Below are 25,774 nucleotides of genomic sequence, written 5' to 3' on the forward strand. Positions count from 1 at the left end.
GAGCTTCATGTTTCCTTACCTGTCCTGGCACATGACCATGAGCTCTGAGCACCTTTAGGTAAAGCACTGCAGGGTGCTAGGGCTTCTTCGTGGTAGAACCAGACAGACACAGCCACTGCCCTGTGGACTGTCCCAGAGGTCCTCAGCTCTGTAGCTCCACAAATCCGCAATGCAGGCAAGGAGTAAAGAACTGGACTCTCTGAGTCCCTAGGAACAGGAGCAGGAGGGGTGCACTGTGAGCTCAGTCGGGCTGCAAGTAGGCATGGCTTCTGGCACAGCACCCTTCTCTGTTCCTTCTTCTGGGAAGAACTGTCCCCAGCTCAGCCCCCCTACAGCCTGCCCGTCAGCTCTAGGACACCAGTGGCTCCAGCAGGCTACCCTCTGCTCTCCACCCAGAGCTCCTTGCTCCGTGCTGACCTCTCCAGCACACGTAGACTCGCTGGTTTTATAACAGTCACTCACTTGCCCGGTGTCCAGCAGTCTGTGAGTCTCTGTGACAAGCCCTGGCTGCTTCTCCCAGGTACTGAAGAACCGGATCCACTCCTTCCGTGCCTATGGCATTGCAGTGCGGGGCCGTGCGAAGGCCCTGGTTCAGGAGAACATCATCTTCCAGGGCAAGGCCAACAAGACCATCTTCCAGCAGATCACTAACAACTGCGAGTGCATCATGCAAAACAACAAGTTCCTGGTCTTCAAGAAGAAGTAAGTGGGCTGTGGAGATGGCCCTGGGTAAAGCACTTGCTGTGTGAGCCCGGAGACCTGCATTTGGATGCCAGCACCCATGCAGATGCTGGTCATGCTGTCTGCTGAGCCTCTTCCTTCACTTAGCTGAGTGCAGTGTAGCTGGCCTGGGGCATTGCTTGAGTCGCTCACTCTTTCCCATCCTCCTTTTAGGCTGGCATACAAAGCAGGAGGTTTTATTATGGCATTTTTATCCATGTGTCATTAATACGGTGCTCTCCCACTGCCTGTCCTGTTCTTCCTGCACCCCTCTTGCTGGCCCCCTTATTCTCCCAAAATAGTCCCCCATTCTTCCTTCCTTTCTTTTTTTCTGTTCTGGATAATTTATTTAGTTACCTTAACCCTCAAAGATGAGGAATACGAACAAAACTTTGGTTGTATGGTTCATGCCTTTAACCCCAGCCCCGGGAGGCTGATTCAGGAGACCACCAAGTATGAGGTCAGCCTGAGTTAGAATATCTCAGAAAAAGTGTGAAGATACGTTTTGATCCATTTGATACTGTGACTAATGCTGTCCAGTTCTCAAGGCCTGAATTTCATTCAAAGATTGTCAGTGTTACTAATTCTCTTCTGCTACCTCTTTATGAATGGTCTCTGGGAAACTAATTATTTTAACCTTGTAAATGTTTGGGAATGTGTTGACCCTGAATGTTTTACTGAAATTCCAAGTTTAGTATTCATCTGTAAGTTTTATTGGACTCTAGCTGTCTTCATTTGTTGATACATTGTCTAAGCCAAGCCTGCTTTTCACACACAGTTGCAACACAGTTGTAAATACAAGACAATATAAACTGTCTTAGGGTTTCTTTTGCTGTGGAGAGACATCATGACCATGACAACTGTTACAAAGGAAAACATGTAATTGGGGCTGGCTTACAGTTCAGAGGTTTAGTCCACTGTCCTCATAGTGGGAAGCATGGCAACACACAGGCAGACATGGTTTTGGAGAGGTAGCTGAGAGTTCTACATCCAGATTTGAAGGCAGCAGGAAGAGACTATGAGACACACTGGGCCTAGCTTGAGCATCTGAAACCGCAAAGCCCATCCTCAGTGACATATTTTCTCCAACAAGGCCACACCTCCTAATAGTGCCACTCCCTTTGGGCCTGTGGGGCCATTTTCTTTCAAACCACCACATTCCACTCCCTGGCCCAATAGACTTGTCATCATATCATGATGCAGAAATGCATTAAGTCCAACTTCAAAAGTCCCTATAGTCTATAACAGTCTCAACCCTGTTTCAAAGTCCAAAGTGAGACTCTTCTGAGACTCGGTGGAATCTCTTAACTGTAATCTTCTGTAAAATCAAAATGAAAATACAGATCATATACTTCCAATATATAATGGCCCAGGATTACCATTCCAAAAGAGAGAAAAAGAACATAGTGAGGAAACACTGGACCAAAGCAAGACCAAAATCCAGCTGGGCAAACTGTAAACTCTGCATCTCCATGTCTGATGTCCAAGTGCTTTTCAGATCTCCAACTCCTTTCAGCTTTGTTGACTGTAACTGAGAGAAGTGTAACACACTTCTCTCTCTTGGGCTGGTTCCACTCCCTGTTAGCATCCTTCCTTGGTAGGTATCCCACGACTCTGGCATCTCCAACATTCACCTTCACAGCTTCACTCCATGGCCCCTCGAGGCCTCCATGCAGGGACAGCTCTGACATTCGCCTGACCTCAGTGGCTTCCTTAGTCTCGGAGGGAGATTCTATAACCTGTTTTTTCTGTCCTTGACTCTAAGCTCAGAACCACATGGCTAAAGCTGCCAAGTTCTGCTGTTTGCTGGAACTGGAACGTGACCCCCACTTTTCCCCACTCCCATCCCTTGTTCAACTACATCTTCACCAGCTTTCTGGTTTGTTTTGTTTTTTAAGATTTATTTATTTATTATGTACACAGAAGAGGGTACTAGATCTCATTATAGATGGTTGTGAGCCACAATATGGGTACTGGGAATTGAACTCAGGACCTCTGGAATAACAGTCGGTGCTCTTAACCTCTGAGCCATCTCTTTAGCCCCAGCTTTCTGTTTTTGATGGTTTCCTTGACTGCCTAAGTTTGGCTGTCCTGGAACTTGTTCTGTAGACCAGGCTGGCCTTGAACTGTGAAACTTGACTGCCCCAGCCTCCTGAGTGCTGGGATTAAAGGTCTTTTGTTTCTTCTCACAAGTTGGAAGCTTAGCCGGAAGGGATCTTACCCTGACGTCACCACTCCCTTTACTCCATCTAACGTCAGGCTTTCTTTAATCTGTTTATCCCCTTGAACACAGGACTTAGCTCCATCCCACTTCCTGCTGCCCCTTTCGCCTCAAGCTGTACATTTCATATTTTCTCTTGCTCAGCTTGCTCCTCTTTATTATAGATATGCATAAGAGTGAACACTAGGGGGCTGGAGAGATGGCTCAGAGGTTAAGAGCACTGACTGCTCTTCCAGAGGTCCCGAGTTCAATTCCCAGCAACCACATGGTGGCTCACAGCCATCTGTAATGAGATCTGGCGCCCTCTTCTGACCTGTGGTCATACATGCTGTATACATAATAAATAAATAAATCTTTAAAAAAAAAAAAAAAAAAAAGAGTGAACACTAATAACCACATGACAGACTATTTTGAGATTACAACTGCCAAAGCAATCAATCCAAAACCCTTCAATTTAGCCTCAGGCAGATTTTCAGACAAGGGCAAAAAGCAGCCACATTCTTAGCCAAAATATCACAAAATAGTCTCTAGTCACATAAAAATATTCTTCTCCGGGCGGTGGTGGTGCACGCCTTTAATCCCACCACTCAGGAGTTCGAGGCCAGCCTGGGCTACAGAGTGAGTTCCAGGAAAAGCGCAAAGCTACACAGAGAAACCCTGTCTCGAAAAAAAAAAAAAAATTCTTCTCCTCTGAACCGTCTTGAGCCAGGCCCCCACAGTTCAAATCACCCTCAGTATCACTGTCTTCCATGCTCCTACTGATATGGCCCATTAAGCTTACTTAAAGTGTTCAACTGCCTTTCTAATCCAAAGTCCCAAAGTCCACATTCCTCCAAACAAAAACATGGTCAGGCCTATCTCAGCAATACCCCAGTCCCTGGTAACAGCTTTGTCTTAGGGTTTCTATTGCTATGAAGAGACACCATGACCGTGGCAACCCTTACAAAGGAAAACATTTAATTGGGGCTGGCTTACAGTTCAGAGGTTTAGTCCATTGTCATCGTGGTGAGAAGTGTGACAGCATGTAGGCAGACATGGTGCTGGAGAGGTAGCTGAGAGTTCTGTATCTAGATCTGAAGGCAACCAGAAGAGACACACTGGGCCTAGTTTGAGCATATGAAACCTCAAAGCCTGCCCCAAGAGACACACTCCCTCCAATAAGGCCATACCTCCTAATAGTGCCGCTCCCTGTGGGCCTGTGGGAGCCATTTCCTTTCAAACCACCACATAAACCTAAGATATTTACTGTCAGGGCCATTATAGGAACTTCATAGACCTTTGATTTTAAACAGCCAAGTTCTAAACTTTCTGGAATGTTCTGAGCTATTCCAAGATGACTACTATCTGAAAAACTGCTCTTACTTTTTAATTAACAAGTACCCAGCCATATGTAGTGCACAACTATCATCTAGCACCTCTAAAAGTGATAGCTGGAGGTGTAGCTCAGTGGCCCTTGGCCTAAGTCCATTGCTGCCCTATCCCCCAAAGCATGGCTGAACTTAAGCATTCTCTAGAATTCTGTCATAGCGCACAGTAATTCTCTGAAACAGTGTAGATTTTCCTTCCCATCTGAGCTGAAGTATTTCACTTAGGACTGCATGTGAGAGGGACTGTGTACATTACTCAACAAGACACCTGACATCCTGCTGGAGCCCTATTTACCGTGCACACTGGTGTGGGCTACTGCTTTCCTACGGTGATTGGGGGGAGAGGTGGGGTGAAGACCACCATACTTTGAAGTCATCCTGGGCTGGCGTGTCCAGAAACTGGCAGCTAGCTCTTCTGCACATGCTCGGAACTCCACAGGACAGTTAGGTGCAGGCCTCGAGGAAAGGCCCATCCTTCATCTCACCTGTGTCCTCTTTCCTCCCTTCCCCACCCTCCCCTCAATGGTCCCTCTTCTTGCTGATGTCACAGAGTGCCTGACAGAAGCAGCTTCGGGAAGGCAGGGTTTATTTTCCCTCAGAGTTTGAGGGTGGAGTCCGTCACAGTGGGGAAGCCATGCTGGGGAGTCAGCTCAAGCTGTGTCGGCAGGAGCGTGGGACAACAGCTGGTCACATCATGTCTGCCATCAGGAAGCAGGCGGATGGATGCCAGTGTTCTGCTTGATCTCCCCTTCTGTCCCCCTCGGCCCTTAGGGTGGTACCACCCACATACAAGCTGTGTCTTCAAACTCCTCAGACTTCTCTGGGAACACCTCCCTCCCCGATACACTCACAGACAGGTCTGTTTCCTAGGTGTGAGGGCTGTTCTTGGCTGTCAGCTTGACTATATCTTGAATTAACTAACACCCAATGGCTGGGTACACCTGTGAGGAGTCGGTCTTTAATGCAGTCTTCTGAGGTGGGAAGATGCCTTTATCTGGGCCACAGCTTCTGGGGACAGTCTACATAAGGACACGAAGGAGGACGCTCTCCTCTTGGCCTGCTTGCTGGCACTGGCAAGGCCATCCTTCACTGGCATTAGAACCTTCTTTGGGATCTGGCATGTACTGAAGACCAGCTGAGACATCCAGTCTCACGGACTGACCAACTGCTGGATTCTTGGACCTTCTGTTAGTAGATGGCTGTTGTTGGACTAGCTGGACCACAGCCTGTAAGCCAGTCTAAGAAATCCCATATATATAGAGAGGGGGTGTTTATTATATATATTATCTATATAAAGAGAGAGGTCACGGAGGAAATGAATATATATGTGTGTATATATATATATGTCCACTGTATATACATCTATATGTATATATTCATTCTATTAAGCTCTGCTCCTCTACAATAAGTTAATCTAGTCACATTGACAATGACGATTAGTTATCATAGTCTCTTTTCACACAAAGGCACTTACAAACCTAAGTCTAGACTCTGCAGGAGATGTGGTATTTGACTGAGTCTGCTTCTCACACATGATGTAATTCTCTCCAGCCCCATCCGCTTTCTGCCAATGTCGTTTCACTCGTCTGTTGATGGGTGTCGCAGCTGGTTTTCTCTGATGGCTGCTGTGCACAGTGCAGCAGTGAGCCCGGGTGTGAGGGTCCCTGTGGTGGTTCCAGCTTTAGTTGTTTTTATTTTGTGTGTACATGTGAGTGTCACATGTACTGCATGTGTGTCTGCGTCACGTGTGTGCCTGGTGTCTGCAGAGGCCAGAAGAAAGTTGGATCCCCTGGAAGTCATTCTGTGTTTGTTTGTTTGTTTGTTTGTTTGTTTGATGGAGACAGGGTTTCTCTGTGTGGCCCTGGCTGGCCTTGAACTTGGTAAACCAGGATGGCTGGAGTACTGGGATTAAAAGCGTGTGCCACCATGCCCGCTTCATTCATTCCTTTCCGTTGTCGAATGGTTTCCATGCACTGATGCAGCAGCCGGTTTGCCTGCTCATCACTGATAGGCTGAAGGGCTTTTAGGTGGTTTCTAGTCTTGGGTGATGATAAATAAGGCTGTTATATCATTCATGCTCACAGAGCTAGTGTGTTTGTGCATGTGGGCGGGGAATAGAGATAAAACCCACTGATTCATATCCATATCCAGAAATATGGGGAAATTGAGGACCACAGAGGAAATGTGACCAAGGCTCCATGCAGAAATGCAGCAGAGATCTGTCCCTCAGTTTCTTGCTTCCACCTCATTGGGCAGTCACTGATTTAGGAGATAAAATCCACACCTAGATTTAAACTCCGAGATCCAGAGAACTGTTCACCCAGTACTCTCAGCCTCCGACTCACTGGCTTTCCTTTCGCACCTACAGGTCTGACACCTGGCGCCTGGTGAATCCACCAGCACGGCCTCACCTTGAAAACTCAGGCAGGGGCTCCTCTGCGGCCCACAGTGGGCATATGGTGACAGCCATGGCAACCAGGATCTCAGCCCGTGTGGAAGGTGGTTACCACAGCAACCGCAGCATCTTCTGTACCATCCTATAAGCAAGAAGACCTGCCTCAGACCCAGGCCCCAGTGGGTGCTCAGAAGAGCTAGAGGCTAAGACTCTTGGGATGGAAGTTATGCCTGGGAAGACTCCCAGCCCCACCCCCATCCTGCACACCACTGCTCCTGTAAAGAGGGTCCTAGGCCTCCTGGGGACTAAGAACAGGTACCTCTAAAACCCGTCAGCTCCACAGCCTTCAGCAGGGAGGAAACATTCCCCTAAGAGAAAGGAATAGCAATTGGGAGTGTTTCCAGTTGCTCCAGCACTCAGAGGTTATGAAGAGCTAGGGAAGTTCAGATAGCACACGCGGTTTTAGGTCAGTTATTCCACGCTGCAGAGAACCTCACTTCACACAGACCAAGCCTAGACTCTTCTCAGGGAAGAAGGGAAGTAGCTGTGGTAAGGTGGATAGCTGCCCCCTTTCCTGGACCTGCCCCTCTTGGTCCCTCCGTGGACTGTACAAGCCTCCCAGCTGCCTCTGGGGGCTGCAGTGTTTTCACTAAAGACGGTTCTCAGACTGGCACATGGCCTTGTGAGCAAGGAAGGGGCTTGGAGCAGGGAGTTCCTCCTGAAAAGCTGCCCCAGGAGTGACCAGGGGACATGCTGTAAAGAAGAGGGACAGGTGGTGCTGGGCCATCAGGTGTGCAGGCCGGCCGGGCGGGCTGCATGGGGATGAACACAGCCCCACTGTCCTCCAGGAGCCCCCCAAGTTCAGAGCATTAGCTCATCCTGCCACAGGATTCAGTGTGTGTGGGCACGCCTCCCAGCTGCCCCTGCGAGCTCCAGGCTGTCTAGCTGGAGGAGCCCTCTGCCATGCCCACGTCCTCGTGGATGATCGGCTGCCTCGACCAGCCCTACCATAGTCCCCACTTGTGCCTCGACCAGCCCTACCATAGTCCCCACTTGTGCCTTGGCTTGAGCTTGTCCGTCCTCCTGGCATGCCCTTCCCAGCCATCTCCATACGTGCAGGCCCCACGTTTCAGTCAAGGGTTAGCTCAGACACTGCCATCTCCATGTGACTCCCCTTGCTGCAGGTGATATTGTCCCCCCCAACCCCAAGCCTCACCGACCCTCTCGCTCCCTCTCAGGGCACTGAGCACTTTCTGCCTTGCTTTGGAACTCTCTGGGTCCATACCCTGTCCTGCCTATTTACCTGTGACTCTGAAGGCAGAGCCACCTCTGTCTGTGTCCTTAAGTCCCAGCCCAGGGCCAGAGTTGAGTTAGTGGCCTATGTGATGAGACCAGCTCCCAAAGGGCCTCACTAGACTGTACTGTGACTGTGACAAGCTTCGAGAGCCAGGTGGGCTTGGACCCCACTGTGGAAGGGACTGCATGCAGGGCCAGCTCCGCCTTGACGATCCCTCTCCCACTGGGCCTTTACTGCAGGGCCCTCCCCAGTCTTTGGGGTCACTGTCCTCCTGGGCCAGATCCCGCTGGCCCTGTGGAGCCCTGGGTGCTGCTGTTGGGTGGGCAGGAGGGGAGCTGACTTCTCCCGAAGCACTCTGGGAACAAGAACACTGGTCTGCAGTACTGTCCTTTGCACTTCTGTTTGGTGGACGCAGTGTGAGTCGCTGTATAAAATGCTGCCTTTGTTATTTTGTAAGAAATGACTTTTCTGTGAACCAAGTACTTAAAAAAAATCTCAGCAACCAAAATAAAGTTCTATATATTTTAAAGGAGGCGCTTCCGGGGTCTTAAGTTGTCCACACATTTGCTGGAGTTTCAGGTGACCAGCAGGCCCCTACGGGTGCCTCTGCCTCCACCGAGACAGCAGGACTCGGGACTCATCGTATCAGCTTGCTCCCACCATGCTGAATTCAAAAGTTGAACTCCAGTCCTGCCTAGGGGCCCTTCTGAAGACAAACGCTGACACCACCTCCATGCAGATCACCTGCTGAGCAGAGTCCTCAGATACATGAGCATGCCTTCCTGGACTTGGGTCCCTCCCTCAGCATCTGAGTTTTTCTGTACCCACCTCCGCTCAGGCTTAGGTGATGAGCTCGGGCTTAGGACTGTTTTATATTAGTGTTTTGACATGTGTGTGTGTGTGTGTGTGTGTTGTCAATGGCACACATGTAGAGGTCAGAGGGCAACTTTGGGGGAAGGTGGTTCTCTGCTTCTCCGGTGTGGGTTCCAGGGAGTGAACTCGGGTCGTCAGGCTTGGTGGCAAGTACCTTTACTGAATACTAAGCCATCTCCTGGCCCCAGGATTAAATACTTTTGTCAGTTTTCTTAGTCTTATTTCCTTTCCTTAGAAAATGGTTTGGTTTAACTCTCAGCAGCTCACCCCTAAGCTAAGGCAAACCCATGTTTTGAACTCTTCTCTGAACAAGGGATGTTCAGGGAGTGCTCCCTCTTACTGACCTCCGCCATGGGCTTCTTACCGACTGCTTTGTTCTTCAAGCGGTCATGTGTAGCTGAAGCAACCTCTCAAATGCTGGGATGACAGGCATGTGCCACCACTGCCAGCTCAGACGAGACCTGTGAGTTGCCTTATGTATCTCTTTCTTCCAGTGTCCTAGAGGATCCATCTCCTTTGTGTAGTGTGTGGCATGTGCGCGGAAAGGCCGGAGTATCCGGTGTCCTGTGACTCTGCCTTCTTCCTCTGAGGCAAGGGCTCTCCTGGAACCCAGTGTGCATGCTTTCCAGTGAGGCTGGCAGCTAGGTCTGCTTCCCGGTGTTGGGCATGTGGGTGTTGGGCTGGAACTTAGGTGTTTGTGGGACCTTTAACTACTGAGCTCTCCAGCCCCCAAAGAACTGTTGTTGTTTTGAAGTCCTGTTGGTAAGGATGTGTATGCGCCACAGCTCGTGAGAGGAGGCAGGACAACCTGCATGTGTTGGTTCCCCTCACACCGTGTGGACCCATGACAGGCTTCCAGTCAGCCTGTCTTAAACTCACTGCAGTCATGACCACAGGATTACCTGGTGCTGTGAAGACTCAAGCCTCTAGGAACCAGTGGGTCTGCCAAGGCCTGAACCCAAAACCAAGTGAGACCCCATGGTGATCACGCTTTCCATTTGCATTCATCTCCAAGTCCCCACTCACTTGGCCAACCGGGCCCCTCTGTGTGGTCTCCACGAGGAAGAAAAGCTGTGCCTGTCACTTCCTGATCTGGCTCTGCTGTATTGTAGTAGCTGTCATTTTAGATCCACCACCCACCCTAGCAGAGCTGGGAGCCTCCTCTGATCCCTGCTCTGCTCGGTCCTCCTCCACCTACTGCGGGGTCCTTCTGAGTCCTCTTTATAAATCTTCATCCTTTTTTGTTTTGTTTTTTCGAGACAAGGTTTCTCTGTGTAGCTTTTGGAGCCTATCCTGGAACTCACTCTGTAGCCCAGGCTGGCCTCGAACTTACTTTTTTTCCTTTTTTAAGGTTTGTTTTCTTTTTTCTTTTTTTCTTTTTTTTAAGATTTATTTTATTATGTATACAGTATTCTGCCTACATGTATGCCTGCAGGTCAGAAGAGGGCGCCAGATCTCATTACCGATGGCTGTGAGCCACCATGTGGTTGCTGGGAATTGAACTCAGGACCTCTGGAAGACCAACCAGTGTTCTTAACCTCTGAGCCATCTCTCCAGCCCCATTTTCATCCTTTCTTTAGGCTCTAAGTTGAGCCTGATGTGATCCTTTGACCCAAATGTCCCCAGAGTCCCCCAAACTCTGCACATGACCCAGCAGGAGAGACATCTGCCATTTGTAACCACAGCAACACCAAAGGAGTAGGATGGAGTCAAACCTGGGCCATCGCTTTAATTTCTGCATGAGAGGTATAACTGGGATGCTGGCTTCAGGCATGATAACCATGTGTAAGGCCTCAGGGGTCGTGGAGCACAGCAGAGTCCCAGACAGGCCCAGGCTCTGCAATTCTCCTCCTGCCTCAGTCTCCTGAGTACTTGGGTTATAGATAAGTCCCACAACATCCAGTCAGCTTCCTTTCAGAAAATAAAAATGGGAGTGGCCAGAACAGCCCGTCTGGAAACATCTAGCTCATCTTCTTCCGCTTTGAGCGGTCTGAGGTCTGGACCGGAGGCAGGGGGACAGACAGAGTGCCCAGTTTGTGATCCTCTTCCCTGCCATCTGCCAGGGTCACCTTTCTTTTGGAGATCTTCAGCCTCATGGCTTTTGCTATCTCAATCATCCTAGGGAAGAAACAGAACACATGGAGAGGGGCCCTGTGTGTGCAGTTCAGGTCTGACAGGGGCCAAGAGCACACTGTGCTCTGGACCCTGAGGCTGGGTTGTTCTCTGCCTCCACCCTCGCTTCTTCACCCCTGGCTCCACAGAGGAGCCCTCCCTAGTCACAGCAATTCAAAGCACACAGGGCTACTCAGAACAGAAAGCACACTTTTGGGGAGTGAGATCTTGAGAAAGTCTTTACTTCTCCAGACCTTAGATTCTTGTTAGATTTTGGGAAATCAACGAGGGACTGTGAATGAATTCAGTACCATGCCTTGCAAAGAGAAGGCACTCAAAGTTTCTCACCAATCAATCATTCATTCATTGAAAATTGTCTTCTGGTCCCAAGATATTTCCATGAGACTCCTGTCCCTTAACCACCCTTCAGCAGAGCCTCGTGCTCTGGGCAGGAGTGGAACCCAGCAGGCGGCTGCAGGGCCCAGCATTGCTCTACTTTGCTCACCTTTTCTCACTGAGTTTCAGGTCCCCCTGCAACACTGTCAGGTCTATCTGGAAGTTATTTATGTGCAAGGCAAGTACGATTGCATACGCAGTGATCTTGGCCTTCATAGAACTTGAAATTAAGTTCCGTAAACTGCAGAGTCAGAGGCAACGGAGGAGAAATGAAGTTAAATTCCAAGTGCTATGTAAGGACACCAGAGCCCTATCCTAACTCTGTAGTCAATGTCCCCAGTTTGGGGAGCGGGGGGTCAAGCCACACAACCTGTCTTCCAAGGTGCCCAAGTCTCCCAGTGGACAGTGAGTCAGCCCCTGTTTCTCCTGACAGACAGACAAAGCCCTGCCCACATTTCCCCAGGTGGTGTGGTAGCACTGCACTCATGAAAGCCCTCTGTATGAGTCTGTTACTGTCTGCTCAGCAGGCCTACAGGAAGAACCACCCCAAACTCAATGGCGCCCAGGACAATCAGGAGCAGGAAGCACAGCCCCATCAAACAGCAGCAGGCAGGGCCAGGAGACTGCTGGAAGTTGTCTTCTAAGTCACCATGCCTCTTCCGCAGCACTGTGCTCATCAGTGAGCACTTCCCTGCAGGGTGCCCCACAGCCAAAGACCAATGAACACTTCCGAGGGGGACAGTGGAGGATGGAGATGTGTCCCCAGGAGCCTGCCAAATGGCAGTGAGCTCTTTGGCACTGGATGTCTGGACGGAACTGTACCTGACCCCCCCCCCCCCCGCCCCCCCATCCGCTTCTCCTTCCCCGGAAGAGCTCCCTGACCTGCCGCTGTTGTAGGTCAGGCAGGTGAAGTGCTTCAGCAGCTTGGCGTTGATGATGTGGGGGATTCCAGGCCCCAGGGCACCTAGAACACAAGGTTGCATGGATCATTTTCCTGGAAAGTCCACAGGCCACACATCCATAAGGGGGCGTAGAGGGCTGTAATGGCCAGAACCCCATGATAAGAGGAACAGGGGCCCAAGATCCAAAGCAGCCACTTTAAGATCAGACGCACACAAGACGTGTTTGTGAAGGGTGTGTGAAAAGGCAGAATAAACAGGCTGAGGAGGACTAAGAACACACACTAAGATGTTGGAAAATAAAGTAGATTGCAGATGGAGCCAGTGAGAAGGTTCAGTGGGTAAAGACATGCCACCGGGTTCCATCCCCAGGATTCACGTGGCTATACGGACAACTGATCCTAAAGTTGTCCTCTGAGCATAGATACACTAGGCACGCACCCCACACGACCTCCCACTGGAGAGACTGGGATACGAAACATGAGTCAAGGAGGTGGGCACACCTCCATCCTCGGTGCCTTTCACAGTAACAGTGAACAGACACACCTTATGCTGAAAACCCCAGGTGGCTCCTGCTGGCTTTCCAACTTGGGGTGGGTAGGAGAGAGGACCACCACATATGGTCCTAGAAAACAGGTGGAACTGAATTTTAAACATTCAAACTAACTCTCTCAGTGTGAAATAAACTGCCACAACACCCCCCTCCAAAAAAAGAAAGAAAATGCCAAGCACAGTGGGGCACGCCTTTAATTCCAGCACTGGAGAGGCAGAGGCAGGTGGATCTCTGAGTTCCAGGCCAGTCTGAACTGTACAGTGAGTTTCAGCCAACCAGGGCTGTGTAGTGAGACTGTCCTAAAACAACGCCTGCCTCAAGCTTCTTCCCAGCAAAGCCCTGACTTCTGCTCCTTCTCTAAGTGGTGTGTGTGCTAACAGCCTCCCTTAAATTATTCATCTCATCTGACCTGGATACTGTGTTTTACCTAACAAAAGAGAAGCAGGGAATGTGCTCTCTGGAAGCCCCATCACCCTGTCCCCATTTCCAGAACGGAAGAAGGAAATACAAAGAGGAGAGCCCCGCGAGGCTCAGGAGGAAGGGCAGATTGCTCGGAGGGCCGGACAGACATCCCTGGGGTGATGAGAGAATTACAGACAAGTAACCCGTGGACAGAACGAGGATGAAATGTCTGGGGGGGGGGGGGGGGCTTACTTTTCCCCTTTATCACTTTCTGAGCTCGAAATCTGACGAGGGCATCTAGAAACCAGATGCTCCGGGCCTGCCGGTCTCGACGCCCCTCATCTGACGGCAGCGACTTCAGCATTTCGATGACGAAGGAACAGTGGCTAAAACAAGGAGGGGAAGAGCAGCACGTGAGGGACAGACAGACAGACAGACAGGCTGTCAGGAGCCCACCAGCACACTGTCCCCACACCCTCCATACACTGAGCAAGGGGGCTAGGGAGGCTAGGCCTGGCCGGTGCGCAGGGTTTGAGTGACAGACTCCACCTCACTGCTCAAGGCCGAACAACAATAGGGAATAATTCCCAAGATCAACCCCAGACCTCACATGTACACAAGCCCCACACAAACACCACCGCACACACTCAGACACATACTCACACACTCAGACACACACACACACACTCACACTCAGACACACACAAAATCTAAAAAAAAAAAAAAAAACAGAAAAGAGCAGGGCTGAAGAGGTGGCTCGGCAGTTCGGAGCACTTGCTGCTCTTGCAGAGGGCCTGGTTTGTTCCCAGCACCCCCACTGGGCCACTCACAACTGCCTGTAACTACAGATCTAGGGGATCCAGTGACATCTTCCACTGGCACCCACACTCATGCCATATACACACATACATAATCTTAGAAAAAAAGAAGAAAGGAATAATTAGAAGACTCAGAACTAAGAAATAATCTAACCACAATCAAAAAGTTGTTTTAAGAGGGTTAATCTCTGTTATTTCAACTAAATACACAATATTTAAAACATGTATATTTAATTTTAGAAAGGTTGGCAAGCACACCGTCACAGAGAACCTCTCACTGTGGCTAGCACCCACGCCAATGCCAGCCTCTGGGCATTGCCAGTGACAATCAGCGTCAACACAATGGTGGGTCTGGAGCTGGCTTTGGTCCCAGGCCCCATTACAGGACCCTGCCACCATCTCTCCAGCTGTAGGCTCTACACACATAAGCCAGTCCTCCCCCTGAATCCACCCACAGCTCCTGGAAGCCTAGCGTCAAAGCTTGCTCCTTCATTCCCCGGCTGAGCAGACCCCTCCCCACTGACTCTCCTTTCGGAGTGGTCTCAGCACTCAGTGTTCTCTGTCAGGTCCTGTTTCCCATCGTGACTCACAGCTGCCCGTCTGCCCATGAATACCTGTTCTCCTCAACCATCTTCAGGATGTCTTCTGATGTGACCTTTCTGAACGCTTCGGATGGGCTCTTAAGAGCATCATACTCAGCCGGGGACAGAACTGGTTGCAGGTCAAGAACATGACTGACCACAATGGAAAACCACTGAGCTAAGTCATCTCACGGGGCCTCATTTCCCAGGCAGGAAAGCTAAGGCCACAGAGAAGGGACTCACAGAGGACGTAAGGTGGAGCGCAGACCCGAATCTTAGACCCCAGTCCAGGGGTCACTTCCTCCCTGGACCTCGCCCCCTTCTCTTCATTACCAGAGCCTCTGTCAGCATTCTCCAATTAGCCAGGAGTTCTATGCTCCAACCCTTCTTTCAGTGTTCTGCTCTAGTCTTTGATACCAGCCAACTCAAAGGTTATATTCTGATGATTTGTGGAGAATGACTCCCACAGGGCTAAGCTGTGCCCCTCTGTCCTGTTACTGAATGGTGGGTTTGATTCCCAGGAGTGGGTCCCTCTGCTGATGAGGAAGCTGAACTGACCAATCTCTCACTAACAGCACTGGGACGTGGGAAAAGGTTTGGATGTCACGCTTATTAATGTCACGGGACCATGACCACCCTTACACAGCCTGGCTCTGCCAATGTGTACAAACATCATAGCCTGCAAATTCGGCACCTTTCCAGCTGCAAGGATACTGTCTTCGAATCTGTACACGTCTTCGGGCTTGGTTGCATCAGCATAGCAGGGAGGGAGGTAGAGGGAGTCATCCTGCAGGTCATCCTGCATGGCATCGCTGACCAGAGCTTTCAGTGGAGGAAAATTCATGTGAGTGGCACCCTGTCTGGCTGCAGGCTCTGCCTGGATGCAGGCTCTGCAACACTCCATGAACCCCATGCAGTGGAGACCACATGGTCCAAAACTCAAATCTGACACCTGCCAAGATCTGAACTGCCCGTCAGGCTGATGCTCCAGGAGTCCCAGCCACGCAGAAGGTGGATACAGTGGGTTTGCCCTCAAGTAACTCAGAATGGAGTTAAAGAGACTCGTGCTAATAAACAATCACTACACAACATCAGAGAAGCTACGGCCGTGCACCAAGGGCGGGGCTTGCACATGTCCCTTCCCATGCCTGCCTCCTCCCCTTGACTGCAGACAGGACAGTGTCACCACCTGCATCTGTGAGGTGAGTGGCAGATGTCAAGTCTTTTCAGGCACACTCTTTACCCCAAGTTCCAGCGGCTTACCATTCACACCCTTTGTATCAATGATGTTCTCTGCGGCTTTAGTTACTGTGAGATTCAAAGATTCGCTGCCAACTTTGTTCATTCTCCTGGAGTTCAGGGACCGCTTCTGCTTGGTGCTTCCAAAGGCTTCAATGCAAGAATCCAACTGTGTAAGAAACAAACTCAATTCCTAAGGACAGGCTGGGCAGCACGGCTGTTTCCAGGTATGTAAGCACGAGCAAGCTCTGGGCTCCCTAAGTCAGGATTACCTCATCTGTCCATCAGGCCGAGTCCTTTCTCATACCTGTCCACCTCGCAAGACTGTTCCACATCAGGACTGGGGTTTGCTGCACTGACTCCCAAATCTATAGTTAGCTTTCCATCAGTACAAAAAGACGACTTGACTGCAATCGGGGTGGGTAAGTCGGCGGCACAGAGCCTACCAATCTGCCATCTGCCCCAGTAACAGACACAGTGAATAAACCACTCACTCCCCACCGAACCACAGGGTCGTCTTCTCGCTGCAGTGGTCCAGGCAACACGGAAAGCTCAGGCCGCCACCCCGGGCAACATGACCTCACCAAGAACTTCCTTTGTTTATGTGAGTCTCCAGTACAACCATTTTCTACAGTGTGGACCAAAACCTCAAAAGCTTTCTGCTACAGCTCTAGCAACCCAGAGAACAGGGTGCAAATGCTGACATTAGCGTGTTCACCTGGCCAAGGCAGCAGCAGGCCTGCTCCCTAGGAAACTGGAAGGTCTCTGTGGGTAGCAACCAGGCAGAGAACCACAGACCGACTGAGCTGGAGAAGCCAGTGAGGCCCACGTTCAAGGCGGCTGTTGCACCGAAGGGGAAACCAGGCCCCGGGAAAGCTTCCATAACTGTCACTCACCTTTTCCCTGAAAGTCTTGGTCTGATTCTCCTGAGGAGGCTCATACTCAATAGCATCTTCTACAGAAACACAGAACAGGAAGAAGGTGCACTGTGAGGCTCACAACGTGAGTATTTGACTATTTTTTTAATGGGCTCTCACGATGCTGCCCAAGATGGTCTTAAACTTGTGAGTTCAAATGCTACCCTGGTCTCAACCCCACGAGCAGGGGGAGGTGCAGGCCATCAGTCACTGTGCTCAGCTCTGCAAGACCTTCAAAATATTAATAGCGCTTAGCATTTATTTGGCATTAATCTAAGAAAACCAGACTTCCTTATTCCGAGATTTCCCTAACATGAATGTACACTGTGACTACTGACTGTACGCCTCAGTACACAAGTAGGAGAACCGGAGAATGGGCGTCCCCCACTTTAACCTCTTAGTCAGAAACAAGGACAAAAGAGGCCTGCAGACACAGTCACCTGCCCGGGCATTGTCCCAGGCCAGGCCAGAGGGAACGGAAACCAAGTCCTTGGCTCTTCCCATAAGAAGATTTGCTTTTCTGGTCAAAGACTTAAAGGCAGCTGTAAATGGAGTGTGGATTTTCCCACGACACTCTCCAGCTTCCCACAGAGTACTCACATAGCGAGCCATATAAGCTGGTGGCAAGAACACAAGCGCTGCTATGGCCCTGCCTGAGTTAGCTCAGCAGCAGGTCACCTGACTCAGCCAGGTTCCAAGGCTGGTAACAAAGGAATAACAGCGCGTAGGGAGGAATTCTGTGGTGCTCATGAAAGGTATGCACAACAGGGAGGGGCACACAGCAGGGACCCACAGCTGAAGCTGTGCGTGTGCTGGCCGGAACAAGCCAGTGCTTACAAACTACTTACACAAAACACAAATGTACCCCGTCAAGACTTAACCTCGGAGTCTGAAGAGATGACTCGGCAGTTAAGAGCACTTGCTGCTCTGGCAAGAGGACCCGAGTTCAGTTCCCAGCATCCACAGGATGGCTACCAACCATGTGTAACTCCAGTTCCAAGGGATCCAACTCCCTCTTCTGGCCTCCATGAGCAAGGTATGCATGTGGTGCACAGACACACATGTAGACAATAGAACCATACACAGAAAATTAATAAATCTTAAAAAAAGAAAAAAAGAAAAAGAAAGAAAAGAGCCAGCTGGTGGCGGCGACACACACCTTTAATCCCAGAACTCGGGAGGCGGAGACGGGTGAGTCTGTGAGTTCGAGGCCAGCCTGGTCTACAGAGTGAGTTCCAGAAGAGGCTCCAAAAGCTATATAAAGAAACCCTGTCTCGAAAAAAAAAAAAAAAAAACGGGGGAAAAAAAAGAAGAATTTAAACAATTTCACCTTGGTGGGCTGGTAGAGGGCCAGCAGATAAAGGTTTTTGTCACCAAGCCTGGTGACGTGAGTTCCCATTCCTGGATCCACATGTTGGAAGGAGAAAATCCACTTGCCTGAATTGGCCTGTGACCTCCACACATGCACTGTGGTGTACATACACACACACTAAAAATAAACTAATATAATAAGTTTTTAAAATTCCCACTGGAATTAAGAAAGTCTTAGGGATGGTTCAATGCGTAGAGAGCTTGCTATCCAAATGTGAGGACCTGAGTATGAATCCCCAGAACCCATGGGAAGCTGGGCATGGTAGCACACATCCGGGATCCAAGTGCTCCCACGGTAAGATGGGAAGCAGAGACAAGAGAACCCCAGATGCTCAAGGAGTAGCCTGCTGGCCTACTCAGAGCCAACAGACACAAGGTCTCAAACAAGTAGGTCAGGACAGCATGTCAAAGTCTGCTTTGACCTCCATACAGGCTGTGGCATGTGAACACCTGTACTCACTCACATGAAGAATTAAGAAAAGTCTGTAATGAAAAAGAATGTAACTATGAGACACCTCCCTTGACAGTCTGTACAGATGACTACTCATCTTGCCTTAAAGGCTGGTTTCTGAGACAACATCTGTAAATGCTGAAGAGAGTCTTACTTGTCATACACGGTCCTTAGCTTAGTACTTGAAGTATAGTATGGAATCAATAAATGATACACTTAAAAAATATATATCTAGGGGGCTAGAGAGATGACTCAGTGGTTAAGAGCACTGGCTGCTCTTCCAGAGGACCTGAGTTCAATTCCCAGCACCCACATGGCAGTTCACAACTGTCTGTAACTCCAGTTCCAAGGGATCCAACACCCTCACATAGACAGAAATGCAGGCAAAACACCAATGCACATTAGATAAATAAATAAGTAAATAAATATTTTTAAAATATATATATAACTTTTCAAATTAAAAAACAAAAACAAAAACAAACCACTTGGCAAGAAGGCACCCTATTATGGCTGAGGATAAGCTGTGTTTGCCGGGTAGACACCAAGTTTTGAGTTCACACCCCTTCACCAGATAAGCCTGCATGGTGATACACACCTGTAAGGCCAGCACTCAGGAACTGACAGCAGGAGGACCAGAAGTTCAACGCCATCCTCAGCTACCCAGCAAATTCAAGGCTAGCCTGGACTACATGAGACCTTGTCTCAAAAGGGTGTATGTGGGGGAAGCCGTTTAGAAAAAAATTACAAATGCCTTTTAGAAAACAAAAACAAACTAATTCAACAAACCCAAAGTATGCAGCTTTTCAGTGAGTCTTCATTTCTGGAACCTACCAGCAAAGAGTGGCTGCATGTTGAACAACTCAGCATCATATACTTCCATCTGGCCAGAGGTCTTATTAAGAATTCCCACAAAGTGTCTGAGTAAAAAAGGAATAATACGATAGTAGGTTATTCAAAAGGTTATTATTTATACAATCCTCTTTTTTCCTATTTACAAATTCCTAGCTTCTTTTAGCCAGAGAAAGGCATCTACTTGTTCACATGTAACAACAATCCCTGCATGGAGCGGGAACAGGAGGTGATGAAAGGGGAGGGAACATCAAATGGTTGTGGACTGAAAAAGCCACCAGACTTCTGATAACTGGTCACATTCAGAGCCACTGCTGTTAATGGAAACACTTCTGAGGTCATAAGAATCTAGAATTAAATGGAATTTAGGCACACATGAATTTTATGGAGACAAATACCGGTAAGACCTTGTTCCTCCTGGGGAGAAGATCTAGCTGAAGCAGGGCATCTTTGTGAGGGGGATGCAATGTTAAGATTTAGCACACTATGTTACTCTGCCTTCAGGCTGGAGCCCAGCAGGGACTGAAAGGCCTTCAGTGTTGGCCATCATGAGAGCCCCTCTGCACTGTGTCAGCCTGTGAATTAAAGACTCTTCAAGCTGGGTGGTGCTGTTACACAGAGGACACCAGAGGCGTGCAAAGAGCAAAGTTGCCGAAGTCCTTCACTTCACCAGTGACATCGCTGGGTTCCTTTCTTCCAACCCAGAGGCCTTGAAGATACCAAATCCTCTTGTGCCAAGGCAAGCCTGAGGCAAGCTTTGACCTACTGATCACACATTCTAAAACAGCAGACACAGCTGTCTTTTGGGACAGTCAGTCACAAATAATGTCATAACAAATGAGGTCTTTAGGAACTTGCCAAACGCAAGCCATCTTTTCCTTTCGAGGGGCGTCTACACCAAGTATAAGGAACTTTTGAGTCTAGAAACACAAGGCCTTAGTAAACCTGCAGGTCCCCCCAGTACCCCCAAGATAAAGACTGAAGATGTGGTGTCACTGTCACCGCTGAAACCCTCTTGGCACCTCTGCCACTGCCCAGCTGTCCATTACCTGCAAAGAGTGTTGCATTTGAGGGCGCCAGTCCCAAAATTGTTCCCAACATAGGAGAGCCTGTCTGTTTCAGCTGCCTGAAAAACAGGGAGTGTTCCATTACAATCAGTGTTGAGGGGTGCTGAGCATGGGCTCTTTTTGACATGTGCAGAAACCTTAGAATCCAAGACCAGAATGTATCAGCCCGAGATAGCCTCCAGGAGGTGATCTAGCCCCACCACATCTACAGGAATCTAGGGTGTCTCTGGGGGAAAGGCAAGAAAACTTTAGAGAGGGGACTCCAAATACCATAAGGAAGCTTCGACGTGACAGGTGAAGAAGTTCTTGGGGGAAGTGACACCCTGGATTGCATGAAATTGAAAAGCTTCTTCTCAGCAAAGCGAATATTACCCAAAGTATAGAGAATAGAGATGGGGCTAAATCCCCGCCAAGGATAGTAATATTCATCCAACAAGGGATTACTATTTAGAATATACAAAGAACTGTAAAAATTAAATATAAAATCAACCCTCAAATAATCTAGTCAATAAGTGGGCTGATGAGCCAGGCAGACAGTTCTCAAAGGAAGTGACGCAAACTGCTCAAAATATTTGAGACGTGCTCGAGACCCTTAACCGTCGGAGAGATACAGAGGAAAACTGCGGGGAGGCCTGCTGAGCTGGCTCTCTGGAGAAAGCTTTTGTGGTTTAGATGATGGATGGCCTGAGTTAGAGCCCCAGACCCCACAGGGTTAAAGAGCAGATCCAGTGCCCTAAGTTGTCCTCTCACTTCCACATGCATGTGTACACACACACACACACCCACATACACACACGCACATACACACATGCACACACACACACACCCACGCACACACACGCACACCCACGCACACCCACACACACGCACACACACCCACACACACGCACACACACATACACACGCACACACCCACGCACACACACACATACACACACACACGCACACACACCCACGCACACACACACGCACACACACCCACACCCACGCACACACACACACATACACACACACACGCACACACACACTCACACACGCACGCACACACACGCACACACACCCACGCACACACACACTCACGCACACACACACAAGTATATACACACACACACGCACACGCACACACACACGCACACACACGCACACACACCCACGCACACACACAAGTATATACACACACACCCACACACACACGCACACACCCACGCACACACACACACACACACGCACACACACTCACGCACACACACACACGCACACACACACACACGCACACACACACCCACGCACACACACAAGTATATACACACACACACACACACGCACACACGCACACACACTTTCTCACACAAAATAAACTTAAAAAATACAGAAACAAAAAACCTGCCTTGAGGGCTGGCAAGATGGCTCATTGAGTAAAACTGGTTGCTACTAAGTCTGATGACCTGAGTTCAATCCCCAGGGCCCGCCCGCGTGTTACAAAGGACTCCCCAAGTTGTCCTCTGACCTCCAAATGTGCATCACAGCATATGTGCACTCCTTCCTCCCTCCCCAAACTCACACAAATAAGAAATGTTTTTAAAAATTGCTTAGAGAGCCCGACAGTGGCGGCGCACACCTTTAATCCCAACACTTGGGAGGCAGAAGCAGGTGGATCTCTGTGAGTTCGAGGCCAGCCTGGTCTACAGAGTGAGTCCCAGAACAGCTACGGCTACACAGAGAAACCCTGTCTTGAACACCCCTCCCAAAAAAATTGCTTAGCGATTCCATCACACCCCAACCAGAATGGCTATCCAAAGAAAACAAACAACAGATGCTGGTGAGGATGTGGGGAAAGGAACCCTTATTCACTGCTGCCGGAAGTGTACACTGTTGCCGCCACAATAAAAGTCGATGTGGAGGGTCCTCAGAAACTGAAAAAGGAGCGACCCTGGGAGGCGGCTGCACCGCTCTCGGGCATCCACCCAAAGGACTCTTCTGCAGTCGTACACAGATATGTCTACGATCATGTTTATTGCTGCACTATTTACAACAGCCAGGAAATGAAACCAGGCCAGATGCCCATCAATGGGAAAACAGAGAAAATGTGGTACATGTACGCAATGGAATTTTTTCAATCATAAAGAAAAATAAAACCACAATATTGGTGGGAAAATGAATAATTAAATTAAGTTAAATAAATCAGAATTAGAAAAACAAATACGGTTTTCTCTCATATGCAGAATCTAGATTTAAGTGTGTGTGTGTGTGTGTGTGTGTGTGTACATGTACCCGTTCAGGACATGAGAGTAGAACCATGAGAAAGAGTAGCAAAAGAAGGGGGAACGAGAGGGTAATAACACATGTATGTAATGAGATATTCATGTGTTTGATATGCATGCCTTAGTTACGCAGTGCTGCTGGAAGCCAGGAGAGGGTGTTGGATCCTGTGGAACCGGAGTTACAGACAGATGTTGCCCCGATGGGGGTGCAGGAAATTGAACCCAGGTCTTCCAGGAAAGCAGGAAGTGCTCTTAGCCATTGGGCCACCTCTCCAGCCCAGTACGTATGTCACGAAAGGGAGAATTACTTGGGAGGAAGGCAGCAGGAGGGAAACGGGACATGGCGGAAGGCACTAGGCAGAAGGCAGTGATAATACAGATGCAATTTTATTTTAATTTATTTTGATTTTATGAGCATTGGTGTTTTGCCTGCATGTATGCCTGTGTGAGGGTGTCAGGTTCCCTGGACCTGGAATTACAGACAGTTGTGAGCTGCCATGCTGGGAATTGAACTTGGGTCCTCTGGAAGAGCAGTCAGTACTCTTAACTGCTGAGCCATCTCTCCAGCCCCCAGATAAAAAATTTTAAAATGAGAGAGAAAAATAAAGCACCACAGAACCGGACAGTGAGGTCTTGGTCTTCCAGCACTTATGGGTACAATGGTTCTGTGAGTAACTGCCTTGGCCCAAGCTCTAGAGCTTTGCCAACCTTTCCGACATCAGTTCTTCCTATACCCCAGACACTGGGAATGGCTGGCTGATTTCCCAATCAGACAAGCTTTCCTTCTTTTCACTTTGGCCACCAAACCCCAGCTGTCCAACTGTCCCCGACTCTTGCAGAGCTCAACTCTGATGCACCCTTCCCAGGAAGGCATTCAGACATGTGGAGACTTCTTTTCCTCCTGAGCTCCCCAGGCCCTAAACCCTGAAATTTTTCTGCTGTACATCTGTACTACCTAGACAAATTACATCTCTGGAAAGCAAACATCTCAACCCTCGCACCTACTGGGTAGAGACCAGAAAAGGTATTAAGCAGTGGAGCCAGGTAGTGGCAGCACACGCCTTTAATCCCAGCACTCAGGAGGCAGAGGCAGGCAGATCTCTTGAGTTCAAGACCAACCTGGTCTTCAGAGTGAGTTCCAGGGCAGCCAAGGTTACACAGAGAAACCCTGAAAAACCATGGAAAAAAAAAGAAAGAAAAAGAAAAGAAGAAAGCATCCTGTAATGCACCCACTCACCCATAACAAAGTATTAGCTGGCTCAAAAACATCAATGGTGTTGAAGCTGGGAGCTGGAGAAAAGGCTCTGGAGTCCTCCGAGAGGACTGCATTTGACTCCCAGCACCCACGAAGTGGCTCACAATACAATGCCGCCTTCTGGCCTCCACCAGCTACACACACACACACACACACACACACACACACACACACCAGCTACACACACACACACACACACACACACACACACACACACACACACACGTATGCACGGTGCATAGACAACAATGAGAAACACCCAAACACGTAACACGGTGCTGAAGCTGAGCTCTTGAAGAACGCTGCCAAAGCTGACTTAGGCGCTTCCTGAGCCTGCTACGTGCGGACACAGTGAATATTCAGTAAGTTCATGTCGGAAAAAGAAATACAGGAAGCCAGGAGTGGTGGTGCACACCTTTAGTCCTAGCACTTGGGAGGCAGAGCCAGGCGGATCTCTGAGACGAGGCCTGCCTGCTATGTCTACACAGTGAGTTCCAGTATAGCCAGAGTTACACGGAAACACCGTGTCGAAAGACAAATAAAACCCAAATATGTGAAAAGTCGTCGTCTCACCCAAAGTCTTGCACATCAGTGCAGCCACAGTTCCATTTGCTACTCCTCCTTTTCTCCCCTCAAGACCTCTCAGATCTGCCCTGGAGAGCCCAGACAACCTGTACCTGCAGCACTTACCAGGATCCGCTGATTCTTCAGCCTGTGGTTTACCGAGTCGGTGCTGTTGTACAAGGTGAAGCGCATGTTGCCTGGGTTCTGCAGCTTCCCATTGGAGAACTGGACTGTAAGTGTAACCCAAGAATAAGATGAGCAGGACCAGCAGGGTGTAGGGGGAAACCCGTGGTTGGGAATCCGTGGCGATAGCAAGGGAGCTCATGTCGGACTTTCAGGGGGACCGAAGAAAGTCCTGGTCCAGTACTAAAGAGGGAGATGGGGGGTGGAGGGGTGGCCTCTGGGCAGAGGTTATGACAAGAGAAAATGACTGCGGGAATGTCATTAACTGGCAGAAGAAAGCGGGAACTCTGCTCCGTGGAGGGGGAAAGGGGCGAACGAGAGACCTGGTGAGATGGCCAGGTCCTGGGCATTGCCCTGAGAAGTGTCCCCGCGTAGCTGTGAAGTCATGACAGAGGAATGGGAGGATGGCTGGGGCTCTGTCCCAGCTCCAGGCAGTGGGCAAGAGGGCTACGCGGTGCCCAGACAGAAGGGGATAGGGCTAGGCCGGTCCGGTTCCGCAGTCTTTACCCAGCACAGCTTTCTGCCTGTCGTCAGGCTCCCCACAGTACAGCCACCTTGCACTCTGTTGCACCTCGGTCTCCATGTCTTCAGTCTGTCCGTCCAGCATGGCAGACGCCGCCGGGGTAGCCATGAACTCGCCGGCTCGCACGCGGACGCATACACCGGAAGTGACTCTCTGGCACCGCCCAGAGCACAGTCGCGAGACCACGCCCCCTCGCATGGTGGACTTCGTCGCGGACCACTCTTGGCTCCTCCCGCGATGGCCACGCCCCCTGGTAGGAGGGCCTCTGCGAGATGCGGTACCTGATTGGGACAGTGCTCCCGGCTGCGCCCTAAGTTTTATCACCGCCAGCATCCCAGCTGGCCAAACGCAGAAACACAGCATCTTCAGCCTAGGTTTTGCATGGAGCTACCTCCAGCTTAGCTCCATGTAGGTAGAGGACTGTCTTTTCTCTCACCCACGAAAATACCTTCCTAAGACC

At 49.7% G+C, this 25,774-nt stretch overlaps 2 protein-coding genes across 5 annotated transcripts in view; one reads left to right on the forward strand and one right to left on the reverse strand.

Moving 5' to 3' along the window:
* The window catches only part of Fbxo10 (F-box protein 10), a 49,857-nt gene extending 41,328 nt beyond the window's left edge, over positions 1 to 8,529 (forward strand). For all 3 annotated transcript variants that reach the window (XM_052715118.1, XM_052715117.1, XM_052715119.1), the window contains 2 exons: positions 521 to 702; positions 6,677 to 8,529. In XM_052715118.1, coding sequence (XP_052571078.1) covers positions 521 to 702; positions 6,677 to 6,851 — 357 coding nt within the window. In that variant the 3' untranslated portion in view covers positions 6,852 to 8,529. The remainder of the gene's footprint in view (positions 1 to 520; positions 703 to 6,676) is intronic.
* A 2,048-nt stretch (positions 8,530 to 10,577) lies between these two features.
* Positions 10,578 to 25,469, reverse strand: Polr1e (RNA polymerase I subunit E). Of its 2 annotated transcripts, none has more exons than XM_052715121.1 (12): positions 25,299 to 25,469; positions 24,735 to 24,838; positions 20,511 to 20,587; positions 19,444 to 19,529; positions 16,770 to 16,828; positions 15,898 to 16,042; positions 15,349 to 15,456; positions 14,668 to 14,764; positions 13,488 to 13,621; positions 12,264 to 12,345; positions 11,491 to 11,622; positions 10,578 to 10,991 (listed from the first exon to the last, which is right to left on the reverse strand). In XM_052715121.1, exons 1-12 carry the CDS (start codon positions 25,420 to 25,422, stop codon positions 10,835 to 10,837), a joined length of 1,305 nt encoding a protein of 434 aa, XP_052571081.1. In that variant the 5' UTR covers positions 25,423 to 25,469; the 3' UTR covers positions 10,578 to 10,834. The 2 variants fall into 2 exon arrangements, with proteins under 2 accessions (XP_052571081.1, XP_052571082.1); XM_052715122.1 differs by having other exon boundaries at positions 25,115 to 25,411.
* Between the last annotated feature and the right edge of the window lie 305 nt (positions 25,470 to 25,774).

This window comes from Peromyscus californicus, unplaced genomic scaffold, assembly GCF_007827085.1.
Source record: "Peromyscus californicus insignis strain IS unplaced genomic scaffold, ASM782708v3 Scaffold_5__1_contigs__length_169319896, whole genome shotgun sequence".
NCBI lineage: Eukaryota > Metazoa > Chordata > Mammalia > Rodentia > Cricetidae > Peromyscus > Peromyscus californicus.